Source organism: Phyllobates terribilis, unplaced genomic scaffold (genome assembly GCF_046119375.1).
Source record: "Phyllobates terribilis strain yellow unplaced genomic scaffold, ASM4611937v1 Scaffold_11__3_contigs__length_659146591, whole genome shotgun sequence".
Lineage (NCBI taxonomy): Eukaryota > Metazoa > Chordata > Amphibia > Anura > Dendrobatidae > Phyllobates > Phyllobates terribilis.
The window spans coordinates 429,313,626-429,331,532 of NW_027362771.1; the positions used below are offsets into that span (position 1 = coordinate 429,313,626).

Here is a 17,907-nt window from a genome sequence, read left to right on the forward strand (position 1 = left end):
CTGTTAAGAGGAGACATTGTGCAGCAGGCCTTCATGGTAAAATAGCTGCTAGGAAACCACTGCTAAGGACAGGCAACAAGCAGAAGAGACTTGTTTGGGCTAAAGAACACAAGGAATGGACATTAGACCAGTGGAAATCTGCTTTGGTCTGATGAGTCCAAATTTGAAATCTTTGGTTCTGGGCGACGCAGAATAGGTGAACGGATGGACTCTACATGCCTGGTTCCCACCGTGAAGCATGGAGGAGGAGGTGTGATGGTGTGGGGGTGCTTTACTGGTGACACTGTTGGGGATTTATTCAAAATTGAAGGCATACTAAACCAGCATGGCTACCACAGCATCTTGCAGCGGCATGCTATTCCATCCGGTTTGCGTTTAGTTGGACCATCATTTATTTTTAAACAGGACAATGACCCCAAACACACCTCCAGGCTGTGTAAGGGCTATTTGACCAAGAAGGAGAGTGATGGGGTGCTACGCAAGATGACGTGGCCTCCACAGTCACCAGACCTGAACTCAATCGAGATGGTTTGGGGTGAGCTGGACTGCAGAGTGAAGGCAAAAGGGCCAACAAGTGCTAAGCATCTCTGGGAACTCCTTCAAGATTGTTGGAAGACCATTTCCGGTGACTACCTCTTGAAGCTCATCAAGAGAATGCCAAGAGTGTGCAAACAGTCATCAAAGCAAAAGGCAGCTACTTTGAAGAACCTAGAATATAAGACATATTTTCAGTTGTTTCACACTTTTTTGTTAAGTATATAATTCCACATGTGTTAATTCATACTTTTGATGCCTTCAGTGTGAATGTACAATTTTTATAGTCATGAAAATAACGAAAAATCTTTAAATGAGAAGGTGTGTCCAAACTTTTGGTCTGTACTGTATATACACATATTATATGTCTTTTCGAGCAGAGAAAAAAAACTATTTCATTTTGAAAAAGTGCAGATCGCTGTGTTCAATTTTCAGACATATATCCTTATGTTTTTCTATGGCAGCGTTCTTCTGAGAGATTCTAGTTCAGTTTTCCTTTACATATGTATGACATTGATTATAATCAGCTCTCGTTGCCAATTAGCGTACTTTAGTATGTATGCTGTAAATTAGCTTGTTAAAAAAATAAATGAAAAATTGGGAAAAACTTAAATTTAAAAAAAAAAATGTCCTTCCTTATCCCTTCTCGATGTAGTCATGAAATAAATAACATATGTCTGGAAAAAAAGTCATCCAATAAGAAATGAATTTGTCAGTTTGCTCAATGATCTGGACTCTAGAGAACAACTGTTTCTCTGTACAAATGTCATGAAGGCTCATGTGCCCTCAGTCAACAGACTTAAGATCCTTAGGCGAATGTAAATAGACAGAATGAGAGGGAAGAGAGGCTTATGTTAATCATTCAGTTAATAGCAGTAATTGAATTACAGACATTTAGACTCAGGGTTCAGGTTGAAGACAGCCAGTCTTCTGAGCTTGTGTTTCCTGCTCTTTAACATATATATTGAAACACTCATTAGATAGTAAGTTAAGTCAAGACCAAAAGATGATGTGACAGCAGGAGGAGTGAGATCTAAACCATCACATCACCCTTATTTAGATAGTGATATAAATCTCTTTAAAAGTGGAGTTAGTAAAAGAGGTGATGCCACAAGATATTCTCCAGTCCGGGAAGATCCCAGATCCTACAGAACATGGGACCTTGTGGAACACATCACTTGAACTACAGAGCAAAGGAAACCTTGACAAGATACCCACTGTAATTGCACAAGAAACAGATCCACAACAGTGTGAACACAAGAGAAAGGAAAGGCTTCTGCAAAGGATCCCTAGTTTTGGAAAGACAGTCAAATTTCTATTGCCCCCCATCACCATAGATGACAACACACCCCAAGAGGAGGAGATGCAGTTCTTTCAAGCAGTGGAAGATGCACTGGGAGGTACAGGCTACAGCTTCAAATACATTTTCTCCTCAGACCAGTGGATAGATATTACAGGTATGGTAATATTTTATGCATTTATTATATTACTGATGTAATTAATGTGGCTAATAAAGGGATCATAGGTAAGAAATAATGCAGTAATAATGAAAAATCAATTTAAAAGAAAAAAAGAAAAGTAGTCCTTGTGTTGTCCTCCTTGTGAAATCCTTTATTATTCCTGATTACTTGCGTGCAATTTCTTTCTCCTGCTGGTAACAACAGCTTTACACAGAAAGAATGAGGTAACATTTCGTATTTACATGCAGTGAGATAAATATTTTACATCAATAAACATAACATAAATATCCTATTTCGAGCTTGTAAAAGCTTGATGATAATCTCAATGGACACTGTAACGGCTGTCACAAGCAGTTAGCTGCTGCTATTACCCATGCAGATAATAAATTGACTCTAAAACATCAGACAAAAAACAAAGATAACCCAAGTATTTATTAACTTAGAGGAATTTTTTTATTATTTCAAAAGTTATAAATGCTAAAAGGTAAAACTATCCTGCAGAAGCCATTGTAAACATATGAGCCAAATAAAATACATGTTCCCAATTTCAATACAGTAAAATATCCCCTACTCTTTAAAGGGAATCTGTCACCACTTTGGTAAACGTGTACATAGGCGGGGATTTGGTGGAATAACAAACAGATGGGCGGGATAGTTTGGCGTCCGGAGGACGCCAAGCCTGTGAAAAACCAAGAAGATAAAACTACATTTCTCTGCAATCAAACCTCTACTACGGGCCATACAGGTATATATAGATTTACTTTTCTATACCCTGTGTGCCCATAGTAGAGGTCTGATAACTCCAAATTGGTGACAGATTCCCTTTAATATGAACTGTACTTTCAACAAACATTGCAGGAATCAATGATAGAAGTATGTATAAGAAACTTTTTAATATATCTTTTAAGAAAAATCTGTTTGCTTCTCCACTTTTAAACCACATCTTACTCTCCACTCTGATCTTATCATTCACCCTGAAAAACAGCTGAAATCCATCTTGCCCAACACAAGATGGACTGCCAGGACAGTGACATCTCAGGTAACCTTCATCAGACTATAGAAGCTGGGTGGGTGGGTGGGTGGGAGATAGGAAAAGTGAGAGTGAGATGCAAAGAAACAGATTGTTGAGATCCTAGCGAGCTTTGCCCAGAGCTGGATTCACAGCTGCACTGCTCAGAACTGCGGTATATGGCCCTCCATGCCTCTTCTGCTTCTATATGCGTGCTACCAAAGGAGAAAATAGCAGCAATCCCTGTTTCTGTGTGTTCAGTATATTGGATACATCTTAGCAGCTAGTTTTCACCCAGTCAGATGAGAGTCAATTGCAAGTTAGAGATAGAGCGTGCAGAAAGGAAAAACTGGTGAAAAATGCAGGACACACATCATAAAATAGGCAAAGATTGTGCACAGATACTACAGTTTACTCTGAAAAGTTATATTTCAATTATAAAAGTTAATATACGGAACTTTACCTGCTATATCTTAACATGCATGTCAATATAATCATGCACCATTAACATTTCCAAACATAATATTTCCTAATGTAGCGAATACTGGATATTTGCTGTTGCTGCTGTCATTTGTCACTTGTAGATTTAATTAAAACAGGAACTTTTTGCAAAGCTGGTGTTTGCTTATGGCTACAAGTTTACTGCTGCATATTTGTTGGTACTGTATGGTGCAAGGAGAAAGCATGTGGTGCATTTATTATTTCATTTCCTTATTCATATATGATATATAGTATTCATATATTATTCAATAGCAAAGGAACAGTACTTAGAAGATTCTGGTAGAAAAGAGCTAATTTTCTTGTATTTATTCGAACATTTGTTATTTTCCAATTATTTTTGAATCTTGCATAACACTTCAGTTTATGGATTTTAGTGTCCAACTTGCATAATAAACGTACACCAGTGATTTTAGAATCTATGAACCTCTGAACATTTTAGTTCAACTTCAACACAGAAGGCAACACTTTATTCTTTGCAATAGTATTTATAGGGCACTAAAATTAGATGTTTCACCCTGCTGACAACCTGCAAAATCTCAGTATAATGTAGAGTTTTATCAATAAGTTATTTGCAACCCCTTAAATTATATTCACAATTCTAAATAGGCTACACGCCATTAAATCCTATAAATAACGGAAATTTAAATGGCAGAATACTCTGTGCTGATTCTTTGGTGACATTATGTGCAGCGGTTCTAATAATTTGGTGCAGTCTGCAACATCCCTGAGGTTGTAATTTTACAATACCCCTATGTCAGCAGAATAAGACTATATACGTACGTTACGTATTTACAGCAGATTTTTCTGCAACAAAAACCAGTATCTTGGCAGGAAAAACACTGTATAAAATACAAACATTTTTGCCGTGTATTTTATTGCCGTTTTTGATGCATTTTTTCTTGTTTTTTTCCCCCCATTCATTTGAATGGGTGAAAAACATTGCAAAAATGCTGAAAGAATTGACATGCTGTAGATTTGAAAAAAATGCTTTTGGGGTCGGTGCACACGTTCAGAAAAATCTGCTGAATATACTGGAGTGTTGGCAGGAAAAAAAGCTGTGTAAAATAAGAATGTTTTCGCTGCGTTTTTGCGTGCTTTTTTATGTTTTTTTTTACATTCATTTGAATGAGTGAAAAATGCTGCAAAAATGTTGAAAGAAATTACATACTGTAGATTTAAAACTTTTTTAAATCTGCAAGAAAATTATAAGCAGCATGGGAATGAGATTTCAGAAATGTCATTTTCATTACAGATACAGTAAAACACTGCGCTTTTTCGCAACAAAAATGCGTGGAAAAACCATGGCAAAGAAGGAGGGATGTGTGAACATAACCTAATGGTTCAAATCCCCAGAGAAAAAAAATCGGTAGTATGTGCATGAGATTTCAGAAATCTCATTCACTTTGCTGGTACTATAAAACATTGCATTTTTTCTGCGGTAAAAAACAAGGCAAAAATGCAAAGTGAAAACAAGTCCTAACAAGATCTTTTATGAAATTTTAAGTAGATCATAGTATTACACATTTTTTAAATTAACAGTCGGATTTATTGTTTTTATTTCCAATCAACTTCCTTGTATACATCCATTTATCCAAACGTGGCCCCTTGCTTGAAGAATGAAAAACAGTTACAGCATAGACACAGCAGGGTTAACCAGTAACAATTTTATTCAAGTGAAGCTTGAAAGCATTACACAGCTTACACTACTGTAGTGTGGCGCCTAGTTTTGTGGTTACAGAGAAGAACTACTAAGGGCACCACTAAATATTAATGGGATCAACCAAACACATACTACAACCAAACAGTACAGTCCCCAAGAGTGGTAAGATCCCAGCAATCTATGACCTCTTCCCTTTTTTTGGGTAGGTCTTTTGAAATGGCTGTTGTAACGGGTCTGGGAGGTGGAACCTCTGAGCGACTATACAAAGGGGCAGTCCTTGTAAGGAAGCGGGTGGCTCCCAGGGAAGGCGGGCAGGTAGTCACGGCAAGTGACAGGGACAGTCTCTGGGTAGAAGGGCAGGAAGTCACGGCAAGTGACGGGGACAGTCTCTTGACAGGCGGATGGTCACGGCAAGTGACAGCAGGGTAAGAGTCTCTAGATAGGCTAGCAGGCAGGTAGCAGGTGAGCGCTCCCAGGTGAGCGGGCAAGAGTCTCTGGACAGGCAGGTGGTCACGGCAAGTGACGGCAGAGCCTCCAGGTAGGCTAGCAGGCAGGTAGCAGGTGAGAGCTCCCAGGTGAGCGGGCAAGAGTCTCTGGACAGGCAGGTGGTCACGGCAACTGACGGCAGAGCCTCCAGGTAGGCTAGCAGGCAGGTAGCAGGTGAGCGCTCCCAGGTGAGCGGGCAAGAGTCTCTGGACAGGCAGGTGGTCACGGCAAGTGACGGCAGAGCCTCCAGGTAGACTAGCAGGCAGGTAGCAGGTGAGCACTCCCAGGTGAGCAGGCAAGAGTCTCTGGACAGGCAGGTGGTCACAGCAAGTGACGGCTAAGCCTCCAGGTAGGCTAGCAGGTAGGTAGCAGGTAAGCGCTCCCAGGTGAGCGAGTAAGAGTCTCTGGACAGGCAGGTGGTCACAGCAAGTGACGGCTAAGCCTCCAGGTAGGCTAGCAGGCAGGTAGCAGGTGAGCGCTCCCAGGTGAGCGAGTAAGAGTCTCTGGACAGGCAGGCAGGTATCAGGCAGGTATCTGGCAGGTACTTCCTGGTCCGCAGGCGGACTGATCCATAGACAGACTGGCAGGTGCTGGTAGGCAGACTGTCGGACCACAGGATAGCAAGCAGGTAAGCCGATATCAGGCAGGTATCAAGCAGGAATCTGGCAGGTGACTGGCAGGTAACTGGTAAAGGGACCTGAAGGCTGAAGCAGAGTAGAAAGGCTTTGCAGCAACATTGCTCGGGCACCTCCATTTTGGAGGAGGTGCCTTATATATGGTGAGGTCCTCCGGCCATTGGCCGGGGACTCCTTAGGACGGCGCGCGCGGCCCCTTTAAGAGAGGGGGAGCGCGCGCGCCCTAAGCACAGAGGCCGAGAAGCAGCGCGCGCTGCCAGCAGAGCGGGAGGAAGACGCCGAGCACGGAGCAGAGAGGTGAGGGGAACGGCGTCCCTGCCTAGCAGGAGGCAGGGACGCCGATGCTACAGCTGTAAGTTGATGCTTGAGGTTTTTTGCTCTTATAGCTATCAATTTTGGTCCCATGTGTATGAAAGGTCTTAGTCTTGGTTAACTGCGTAGAATACCTCAGTTGTCTTGTAGAATTTGCTAAATATCACTCCATTGATTATTATAAGGAGTTATGATTTTAATGTTGGAATTAACCAATCAAGGATGGGGTCAAAACTTCCTGTCAATGAATGGATTTTTGAACGCTCTTGAAATGATTTTATGTGGATAACCTCTTGCCTTAAATCTGGTTGTGAATTCCTGAGCTTCGTTCTGAAAATCATCCATGACACTACAATTTCGCCTAATACGAAGGAATTGACATTTTGGGATGGCATTTCGTAAATGACTAGGATGAAAATTTTGGTAATGCAGCAGACTGTTGGTAGCTGTAAACTTCCGAAACAGTGTGATTCTTAACTGATTCCTCTCAGGAATAATCTTCAAGTCCAATAACTCTACTGAGGAAGAAGAAATATTGTGAGTCAACGAAATGTTACATGGGTTTTGATTAATCCATAATATGAATTCCTCACATTCAAGAGTAGGACTCGTCCACAAAAATAAGATGTCGTCAATAAAATGGAACCAACATAAAATGTTTTTACTATATGATAAAAGGGGGCCTTGTGCATCTACTCTCACCAACCTAAAAATAGGTTAGCATAGGAGGGGGCACAATGAGCCCCCATTGCAGTACCAGAGGTTTGTCTATAAAAGACACAGTCAAAAATTAAATAGCTTTTGTCCAAAATAAAATGAAGAAGGTCCAGAACAAAAGAGTCATGCCTTCTATCAACCTGTATTATATTGATCAAGGAAATGTGATACACCTTGAAGTCCAAGACTGTGGTTGATATATGTATACAATGACTCTACATCCATTGTGGTTATAATGGTATTAGGAAGGATAACCAGACCTTGAAGTTGTTGTATTAGATGTGATGTGTCTCTGATAAATGATTCCAACGAAGTGACCAAGGACTGCAAAAACAAATCCACATAAACACAGGGTCGTTCGTATAGACCTCCTATGTCCACCACTGTAGGTCTTTCCGGGGGGGCCTGTAAAGACTTGTGCACCTTCGGGGGCATATAGAAGGTTGGACAAACTGGGTGTTGGGTAGTACGAAAATCCAATTCCTTTTTAGTGATAATACAGTGCTCAAAGACTGATGTTAAAAATGTATCAAGTTTTTTCATTGAACACCAATGTTTCATTATAAGGTAAAATCCGGTAGTAATTGGTGTTAGTAAGCTGTCTTTTCCCCTCTATGGTATACAAGTCCACAGGCCACAAAAATATGTTCCCCTCTTTATCAGCTTTCTTAATAAGGAAATTATGATTATTTTGGAGATGTGATAATGCCCTTTAATCTTCCACACTTAGGTTAATTTGTCAGCTCTTGTCCAAGTTTAGATTTTGAATATCCTGACATACTTTGTTATAAAAAATTTGGACTACTGTGAATAAAAAAAAATGAGTAGTTAGTGAGGGTAGCTTATGCATGAAAGGAACCCTCTTACCTAATTCTCCAGAATTTTCCTGCAGAAGCTCCAACAAATCCTAAAATGCTTGACTTTCATCCACAGGTAGATTATCCATAATTGATGATATAATAATTTAAATGTAAGTTACATGCAATTACATTTTTTATTTTTGCAAGGGTAGCAGAAAAAAAAATCAACCCCAAAATTAGTTGTGCAATTTCTCCTGAGCATGCCAATACCCAATGTGTGGGGGAAAACCACTGTTTTGGCGCGAGCAGGGTTCAGAAGGGAAGGAGCGCCATTTGACTTTTCTTGAATAATTAGCGGACACCATGCTGCGTTTGGGGAGCCCCTGATGTGCCTAAAAAGTGAAAAAAAAAACACAAGCGACACCATTTTGGAAACTAAATCCCTCAGGGAACTTATCTAGATGTGTGGTGAGCACCCTGAACCCCCAGAAGCTTCACAGACGTTTATAACGTAGAGCCGTGAAAATGAAAAAAAAAATCAAACTTTTTCCACAAAAATAATCTTTAAGCCCCAAATTTTTTATTTTCACAAGAGTAAGAGGAGAAAATGGACCCCAAAAACAGTTGTGCAACTTCTCCTGAGTATGTCGCTACCCCATATGTGGGGAAAATACACTGTTTGGGCGCACGGCAGGGTTTAGAAGGGAAAGAGCACTGTGTGACTTTTTGAATGTAAAATAGGCTGGAGTCGAGAGTGGACGCCATGTCGCATTTGCAGAGCCCATGATGCGCCTAAATAGTGGAAACCCCTCACAAGTGACCCCAGTTTGGAAACTAGACCCCTCAAGGATTTTATCAAGGGATATAGTGAACATTTTGAACCCAAAGGTACGAATTTGATAACATTAGGTCATCATATTGAATAAGTTGTCATTAGTCTTGAGCGCAAGTGCTCGCTACTTGAGTTTGCATCGGGTACTCGGGTATGCACCACGTATCGCGGGTGCTTGAGTGACATGCTCGATCCCCCGCCCCGTATGTTTCACGGTTGTTAGACACCCAAAAACAAACATGCGGTGATCGCTCGTGCATGGTGGGCAATCCCCGCAAGGATTTTTGGCTGCGAACCCTAACACAATCCTAACTCTAGCACAACCCTAACTCTAGCACAACCCTAACTCTAGTGACGCGCCCCCTGGGCCTGTGCTGTGCAGGGGATACCCGGAGCCGGATCGCTGGGGGTTGTAGTCCTCCGTGGCTGTGACCCGGTCCGTGCCCAGGGCGGTCAAACCAGTGGCAGTATTAGTAATGTGACAAATGTCCGACTACGCCACCCGTGGATTGCGGTCAGTGGGGACCGCCGCTGCGCTGCAGACGGCTGAGGCTGATGTTGTATGCGCAGCCAAGTATGGGATAACTCCCCACGGGAGAAGTATTGCCTCAGGGCAGCTAGTGTGGATGATGGGAGTGATGGTGTGAGCGTCCCAGTGCTAATGGTGCTGGTGCGGCGATGAAACACAGAGACGTGTGGTGCAGTTCACGGTCTTTACTGATGGTATAACGCAGACCCTCCCGGGAGTACTGGCTAGCAGTAGAGGCCTGGTCAGTCTGAGAGCTAGCAGGATCTCCCCCTGGCCAGGTGGAGTTGTAGGCCTCCCCGTCTCTCTGCACTCTTTCCTGGCTACCTTGCTGTGTGCGGGTAGAAGTAGCCCACGTCCCTGAGTATACCGTGTGGTGCTCACCCGTATGGCCGGTGACTTGGGGCCTTCCGTTAGCCTCCGCTTCACGATGGCGGTGCTGGTCCCTTGCTTGTGACCGTGCCTCCGGGCTTCTATGGCCAGAGGACATGGAATCCCCTGCCTGTTGGATTCTGCTGCTGGACCTGGATGTCCCCACAGCCTCGGACTCCGTGTCCGGGTTTAGTGTCTTCAGCCAAGGCGAGCTTTCTAGCTTCCAGCCTCTGGCACTCGCTCCTGCTCCTACAGAGCTCCTGTTGTCACTTTCCCTCTGTCTGCTGTCCTCCAGACCTGACTGCGTCTCTGTCTGGGACTTCACTCCCTAATCCCGCCCCAGACCCAGTTTATAAGGGCAGATTCCTCCCCTCCCAGGTTTGGGCGGGCAGTGTTGCATGCTTAGGGCTCCTGACCAGAGAAACCTCCCACTTGCTCTCAGACATATTTCTATTACTGTGGCAACCAGACCCCTGGGGTGCCACATTCCCCCCTAGTAAATTTTAGTACTCCGGGACTAAACACATTTTTAAAGAAACATAAATACAAGGGTATAAAAGATAATACAATAACATATTTACAAGAAGCTTTAGTTCTTTAAAGGTCACGGCGTGTCCGCAACCGGGTGTCCATATCACCCAAGGTGAAGTTTGTGAAACAAGAGGGCGTCCATGTCACCCACGGTGAAGCTTTAAGCGAAGTAGGGGACCTGTCCAAAGCAAACCCCTTGCGTTGGCCCTCGGCGTGGCTGCAAGGCTGAAGCTAGCTACTTTGGGACCGCAAGGAGGCCACGCCAGACAGGTTTTCTCTTCCGCGGCCGTCTTCGCAAGAGGCACCAAGGTGCAACTATCTACAAGAATTGTTCCGGTTATCCAGTGTCCATAACCTGTTAGTCCATAGAAATCTGCAGGGTAACTGAGAAACATAATTAATAACAGGCAACAACAAAAACCATAAACAGTTTCAAGAAACAGGTAAATTTACAGTACATTAGTTTAGATTTTCCAGCGAGCGGGCATCTGACCTCTAGTGACTCTAGTGGACCTACAGAGCTCACTAACTGGTCCTGCACTACAGGGTGTAGGAGGTGTTATGGGTAAGCTGGGCAGCTGTCTGCGCACTCTTTGGCTCACTAGGGGCACGGCCGGCTCACTACTAGCAGAGGGTTGATTCTCCTGTGCTGCTGGTGTGGACTCTTCTGCCTCCTGGGCCGGCTGCTCTTCCAGCTCTACCTGGTCTTCTGTAGGCACTTGAGGGGCTGGCTGGAGAAAGGTGAGGACGGGCACCACGATAGCGTTGTTTACTTGTGTCCAGGACCGGGGAAAGTCTCCGAGTACGGTGCTGATCATTTCCTCCTTTTCCTCTACAGGTTGAGGGTCTTCCTGATCTTCATCCGTACTTTGCAACTTCTCAGGGCACTTTTTCAGGTGGTCTCTGGAGACAGTGGCTGTGGTCTCTCCTCCATCCTTGCTGATGACTTACACCTTTGGGTTATTGTGGCTTGAGGGCAGTACGGTGTACGGGTTCTTTTCCCACTGGTCGTCCAACTTATGGAGCCGCCTTTTTCTTTTCAAGACCTGCTCTCCAGGTACCAGGGGAACAGCGGGAGCATGTTGGTTATAAGTCCTCTCCTGCCTTTCTCTTCATTGACAAAGACTTCGCTCGACGCTCTCCTGTACTTTCCGGTACTGCTGCTGCCGTTCTGTATCCCAGTCTGTCTCTGGCGAGGTGTCCTCGGGTGTCAGGACTCCCATATCCAGGTCAACAGGCAGCTTACCAGGTCTTGCTCGCATTAGGTAAGCCGGGGTACAGTTGGTGGAACCTACCGGGATGTGGTTATACAGGTCCACCAGATCGGGCAGTTTCTCAGGCCACAGGCTGCGTTCTTCCAGGGGCAATGTTTTTAGCAGATCTATCACCAACTGGTTCATCTTCTCGCAGAGTCCATTGGTTTGGGGGTGATAGGGCGTTGTTCTTATCTTCTTGCACCCATACAGGTTGCAGAACTCCTGGAAGACCTCCGCTTCGAAGGCTGGTCCTTGGTCCGTCAGCACTTGGTCCGGGTACCTGTGTGGGCGGCAGAAGTGCAGCTGGAAGGCTCTGACTGCTGTCTGAGCCGTCAGGTCTTTGACAGGGACCACCACCAGGAACCGGGAGTAGTGATCCACGATGGTTAGGGCGTAGACATACCCGCTTCTGCTTGGAGCCAGTTTAACATGGTCCAGAGCGACCAGTTCCAGCGGATGCCTGGTAATGATGGGCTGCAGGGGAGTCCTCTGGCTGGCACGGTCCCTTCTTCTTAGATTGCATGGGTCACAGTCTCTACACCACCTCTCAATGGCTCCTCTCATGCCTATCCAGTAGAACCGTTCACACAGCAGGAACTCCAGCTTCTTCCATCCAAAGTGCCCTGCCCCATTGTGGTAGGCCTCCAGCACCATAGCTGCGTCCCGTCTCGGTACCACCACCTGCCAGATCAGTTCATGTGTCCGGGAATTGACCATTCTGCGGCATAACTTCTCCTTGTAGAGGAACAGTCTGCTCTTCTCCGTCCACAGTTGTTTGGTCTCTTCCGGAGCGTCTGGGTCCAGGCGGGCGTCAGCCTGGGTCAGCATCTCCTTCACCAGACGGACTGCGGGGTCACTGTCTTGCGTCTCCGCCCAGTTGTAGTGGGGTAAGGGGTTGAACGTAGCGGATCGCTGGCCCCTCACACGGTGGGAATACTGGGTAATCCCATGACGGTGAAACGCAGGGAGTTCGATCTCTTCCAATTCTTCAGGATCCTCCCCTTCGTCCGGTAGGTTTGGCATCCTGGACAGGGCGTCCGCGTTGGTATTGGAGCGTCCTGCCCGGTATTTGATTGTGAACTCAAAATTGGACAGGCGGGCCATCCATCTCTGCTCCAGGGCACCCAGTCTTGCAGTGTCCAGGTGTGTCAACGGGTTGTTGTCCGTGTACACGGTGAACCTGGAAGAGGCAAGGTAATGCTTGAAACGTTCGGTTACTGCCCACACCACTGCCAGGAACTCTAGCTTGAACGAGCTGTAATTCTCAGGGTTTCTTTCCGTGGGTCGCAGTTTTCGGCTGGCGTAAGCAATTACCCGTTCTCTCCCCTGCTGGATCTGGGACAGTACGGCTCCTAGCCCGATGTTGCTTGCGTCCGTGTAGAGGATAAAGGGCAGGCTGTAATCAGGGTACGCCAGGATTTCATCCCCCGTGAGGGCCATCTTCAGCTGGCGGAAGGACTCCTCTTCCAGCTTTTCCCATTTGAAGGGTGGCTTCTGTTTTTTGGCCTTCCTGGACTGGCCTATCAGGAGGTCCTGTATAGGAGCTGCCTTCTTGGTAAAACCGGGAATGAATCTTCGGTAGTAGCCTACCAACCCGAGGAACTGCCGCACTTCCTTTATGCTGGATGGTCTTGGCCAGTCCTTAATCACGGTGATCTTGTCAGGGTCGGGGGCTACTCCGTCAGCACTCACCACGTGTCCCAGGTACTGCACCTTTGGCTTCAGTAGATGACACTTTGAGGGTTTTACCATTAGGCCATAGTTTGCCAGGGCTTCAAATACTTCTGCCAGGTGTCCCAGATGGTCCTCATAGGTCTTGGAATAAACGATGACGTCGTCCAGGTATAATAGGACCGTCTCGAAGTTCCGGTGTCCCAGACAGCATTCCATCAACCGTTGGAAGGTTCCTGGTGCGTTGCAGAGCCCGAACGGCATACAGTTAAATTCACTTAGTCCCATCGGGGTGGTGAATGCGGTCTTCTCCCGGTCCGCCTCTGCTACAGGAACCTGCCAGTACCCGCTAGTGAGATCCAAAGTAGAGAAGAAGTTAGCAGATTTTAATGCAGCTAAGGACTCTTCTATCCTTGGTAACGGGTACGCATCTTTGTGTGTGATACGGTTGACCTTCTTGTAGTCTACACACATTCTCATGGTGTTGTCTTTCTTTTTCACTAAGACTAGTGGAGCTGCCCAGGGGCTACAGCAGTCCCTAATTACCCCAGCCTCCTTCATGTCTTTTAGCATCCCCTTGGGGTGTTGATAGTGTGCAGGGGGTACGGGTCGATATCTCTCCTTTATGGGAGGATGGTCTCCCGTTGGGATGTGATGTTCTACCCCCTTTACTCGCCCAAAGTCTAACGGGTGTTTGCTAAACACTCTCTCGTACTCTTGAACCACCCGATAGACTCCCTGTTTTTGGTGTGTGGGAGTGGAGTCAGTACCCAAATGCAGTTGCTGAAACCAGTCCTCCATTGGTTTCTTAGAGCCGTTACCTTCCTCTGGTTGAGATGGAGGCAAGGGTTCCACGGCCTGTACAGAGTTCTGGTTGATGGTGAATAATTTGGCTAGCGTGGCATACCGGGGCAGGTATACTTCTCTCTCCCCGATATTTATGATGCGGACGGGCACCCTCCCATGGCGTACATCGACTACCCCCCGTGGTGTCAAAATGGTGGGCCTACTGTCTGAGTAGACGGGTTCTACCATTGCTTGGTAGTCTCTACCTCTTAGACCAATAGCTGCCCGGCACCAAATCATCATCTCACTTTTTGGGGGCATGGCAATAGGGAACGGGTCACACATTCTCACGCTACCTATCTCACCACCAGATAGTTCCACCTGATGCCGTTTCATCAGTGCCCGGATCTCTTTTTGGAGGACACGCTGCTGGCTGGAACTGGCGTTCTTGGCAACCTGTTGCAAAATAAGAATCACCTCTGCAAGACAGTTTTCAATTACGTTAGCACCTAGGGTTATTTTTGGGTGACTCTCGCGACGGTCAATGTCCACAATGATCAGTCCTTGTGCCGGCAGTTCAACTTTACCGACCTTGATGGTCACTTCCTTAAATCCTATCTGTGGCACGGGCTGACCATTGCTGGCTATAATGCTCAGGTCGTCATCTGTTTAGCGGGTTATGTCCGAGTCATTCCAGTACCGCTTGAAGAGCACGTACGGGATGGTGGTGACCTGTGACCCGGTGTCCAGTAGGGCACTCATAGGAATGCCGTCCAGTACCACAGGCAAGACCGGACGTCCCCCTACGTATTTGTCACGCCAGTTCGATGGGCCTGATGATCTTAAGCCTGAAGGTTGGCCCTCTACCCCAGGTTGTGCCCGTTTAAATGACAGTACCTTGCCATATGTCCGGGTTGATTGCAGCGGCGGCAGATGGGTCGTCCGTCCTCGTATCTGTCGCTGGGTCTTCCTCTGGCCGGTGGGGTCCTCCTCAGTCGGCGCCACGGGACGTCCTCCGGTCCGGATGCCAGCTGGATCTTTCCTGGAGAAGAGACCTGTAAAGACTGCACAGTTCTGGTTAGCGCGGCAACGCTCTTAGTCAGCTCTTGGACCTGATGGTGCAGGTCTGTAGCCGGGTTATTGTTCAAAGCCTGCGCATCAGCTCCCACAGGCCCTGCAGACAAGGGCGCCACGTCCTGGTGATAAGTGATAGCAGGGCGCCTGTGGGTCACAGCGCCACCTGGTGCCGGTTCTCGGAGCACCCGAATGGCTCTGTCCTTGAACTGTGCAAAGTCCAGGTCAGGGTGCTGTAAGGCCATTGCCCGCAACTGGGTTCGGTGGGCATTGCACAGTAGACCCTCAATGAATTGTTCGGTCAACAGCTTGTCTTCATTCCCCACGCTGTCAGGGTCTGCCTGCTTAATGGCTCTCAGGGCCTCTTGTAGGTTTAGAGCATGGTCTCTTATACTTTCATGTGCCCGCTGTTTGCACCCGTAAAATCTTAGTTTTATCTCGGCTGAGGTTCGGGTATCAAATGTGTCTTTCAGCCGGGCTAGTATCTCTCTGACAGTCCTCTTCTTCCAGGCGACCAGGACTTTACCTCCCTTTGGGCTGCCCCGATTAACTGGGCCACCAGAATGCTCACTTTTTGCTCTTCTGTGAGGGGGTATACCTGGAAGAGGCTATCAAGTCTTTCCCTAAAGTCACTCAGGGTATGTGACTCCCCTGAGTACTGGGGTAGCCAGGTTGCCCCCGGGATATAGGGCATGGTGAATGGCATGACCGCTGCAGCGGTTGCGCTGGCGGCCGGTGTGGCGGTGGAGCTCCCCTCGGTGTCCGACATCCTCCTTCCCCCGTAGTGGACCGTGGCCTACATTGCGATGCTCTTCTTCCGTAGGCCGCGGCTCCGCAGTCGATCGTCGGGGTTGAGGACCTGGCGTCGCGCTCCGATGACGTCAGCGTCGCTCTTCCTCCCTTCCAGGACCTTACGCAGCGTCGGAGCGTGGGGCGGAGCTTCGGATCTCGCGCGCTTTCGGCGTCCACGCCCCTCTTCTTCCCGTGCGGCGTCCCGAAGATGGCGTCTGAAGGCGGGAAGCAGCTGCGGATGGCGGGAAGACGGCAGAAGACGGCGGGAAACGACCCAAGATGGCGTCCGATGGCGGGAAATGGCTCCGGACGGCGGGAAATTTCGCCACAGGTAAGTAAAAAAAAAAGTATTTTTCAGGCACGCAGTACCCGGTGGTTGCGGGCACGAAATCCTGCCGACTACGCCAAAGTTGACGCGCCCCCTGGGCCTGTGCTGTGCAGGGGATACCCGGAGCCGGATCGCTGGGGGTTGTAGTCCTCCGTGGCTGTGACTCGGTCCGTGCCCAGGGCGGTCAAACCAGTGGCAGTATTAGTAATGTGACAAATGTCCGACTACGCCACCCGTGGATTGCGGTCAGTGGGGACCGCCGCTGCGCTGCAGACGGCTGAGGCTGATGTTGTATGCGCAGCCAAGTATGGGATAACTCCCCACGGGAGAAGTATTGCCTTAGGGCAGCTAGTGTGGATAATGGGAGTGATGGTGTGAGCGTCCCAGTGCTAATGGTGCTGGTGCGGCGATGAAACACAGAGACGTGTGGTGCAGTTCAGGGTCTTTACTGATGGTATAACGCAGACCCTCCCGGGAGTACTGGCTAGCAGTAGAGGCCTGGTCAGTCTGAGAGCTAGCAGGATCTCCCCCTGGCCAGGTGGAGTTGTAGGCCTCCCCGTCTCTCTGCACTCTTTCCTGGCTACCTTGCGGTGTGCGGGTAGAAGTAGCCCACGTCCCTGAGTATACCGTGTGGTGCTCACCCGTATGGCCGGTGACTTGGGGCCTTCCGTTAGCCTCCGCTTCACGATGGCGGTGCTGGTCCCTTGCTTGTGACCGTGCCTCCGGGCTTCTATGGCCAGAGGACATGGAATCCCCTGCCGGTTGGATTCTGCTGCTGGACCTGGATGTCCCCACAGCCTCGGACTCCGTGTCCGGGTTTAGTGTCTTCAGCCAAGGCGAGCTTTCTAGCTTCCAGCCTCTGGCACTCGCTCCTGCTCCTACAGAGCTCCTGTTGTCACTTTCCCTCTGTCTGCTGTCCTCCAGACCTGACTGCGTCTCTGTCTGGGACTTCACTCCCTAATCCCGCCCCAGATCCAGTTTATAAGGGTAGATTCCTCCCCTCCCAGGTCTGGGCGGGCAGTGTTGCATGCTTAGGGCTCCTGACCAGAGAAACCTCCCACTTGCTCTCAGACATAATATTTCTATTACTGTGGCAACCAGACCCCTGGGGTCCCACCCTAGCGCAACCCCAACCCTAGCGCAACCCCAACCCTAGCGCAAACCCAACCCTAGCGCAAACCCAACCCTAGCGCAAACCCAACCCTAGCGCAAACCTAACCCTAGCACAACTAGTGTTGAGCGAATATGTTCGGCATTTCAAATTCAGGTTCGTGTTTGGGGTTCCGGCTTGTTTGCTCCAAAAAATCGGCTTCGCCCATGAACATCCCTGATTTGAAACACTGTCACGCAAATGTTATCTATGTGACAGCGTGGCAAATCAAGGATGTTTGAGGGCAGAGCTGATTTTTTGCCACGAACAAGCCGGAATCCCGAACATGAACTCGAATTTGAAATGCCGAACAAATTCGCTCAACATTAAGCACAACCCCAACCCTAGCACAACCCCAACCCTAGCACAACCCTAACCCCAACCCTAGCACAACCCTAACCCTAGCACAACCCTAACCCTGGAGTTTATTTTTTACGCCGTTCCTCATGCGGTACAACTTTATTCTTTGGGTCGC

General features: G+C 47.6%; 1 protein-coding gene across 1 annotated transcript in view; it reads left to right on the forward strand.

The window, feature by feature from the left end:
- The first annotated feature begins 1,328 nt into the window (after window positions 1-1,328).
- The window catches only part of LOC141166474 (peptidyl-prolyl cis-trans isomerase FKBP8-like), a 91,681-nt gene continuing 75,102 nt past the window's right edge, over window positions 1,329-17,907 (forward strand). The window contains exon 1 of the mRNA XM_073653180.1: window positions 1,329-1,991. Within this exon, the coding sequence (XP_073509281.1) occupies window positions 1,640-1,991 (352 nt within the window). The 5' untranslated portion in view covers window positions 1,329-1,639. The remainder of the gene's footprint in view (window positions 1,992-17,907) is intronic.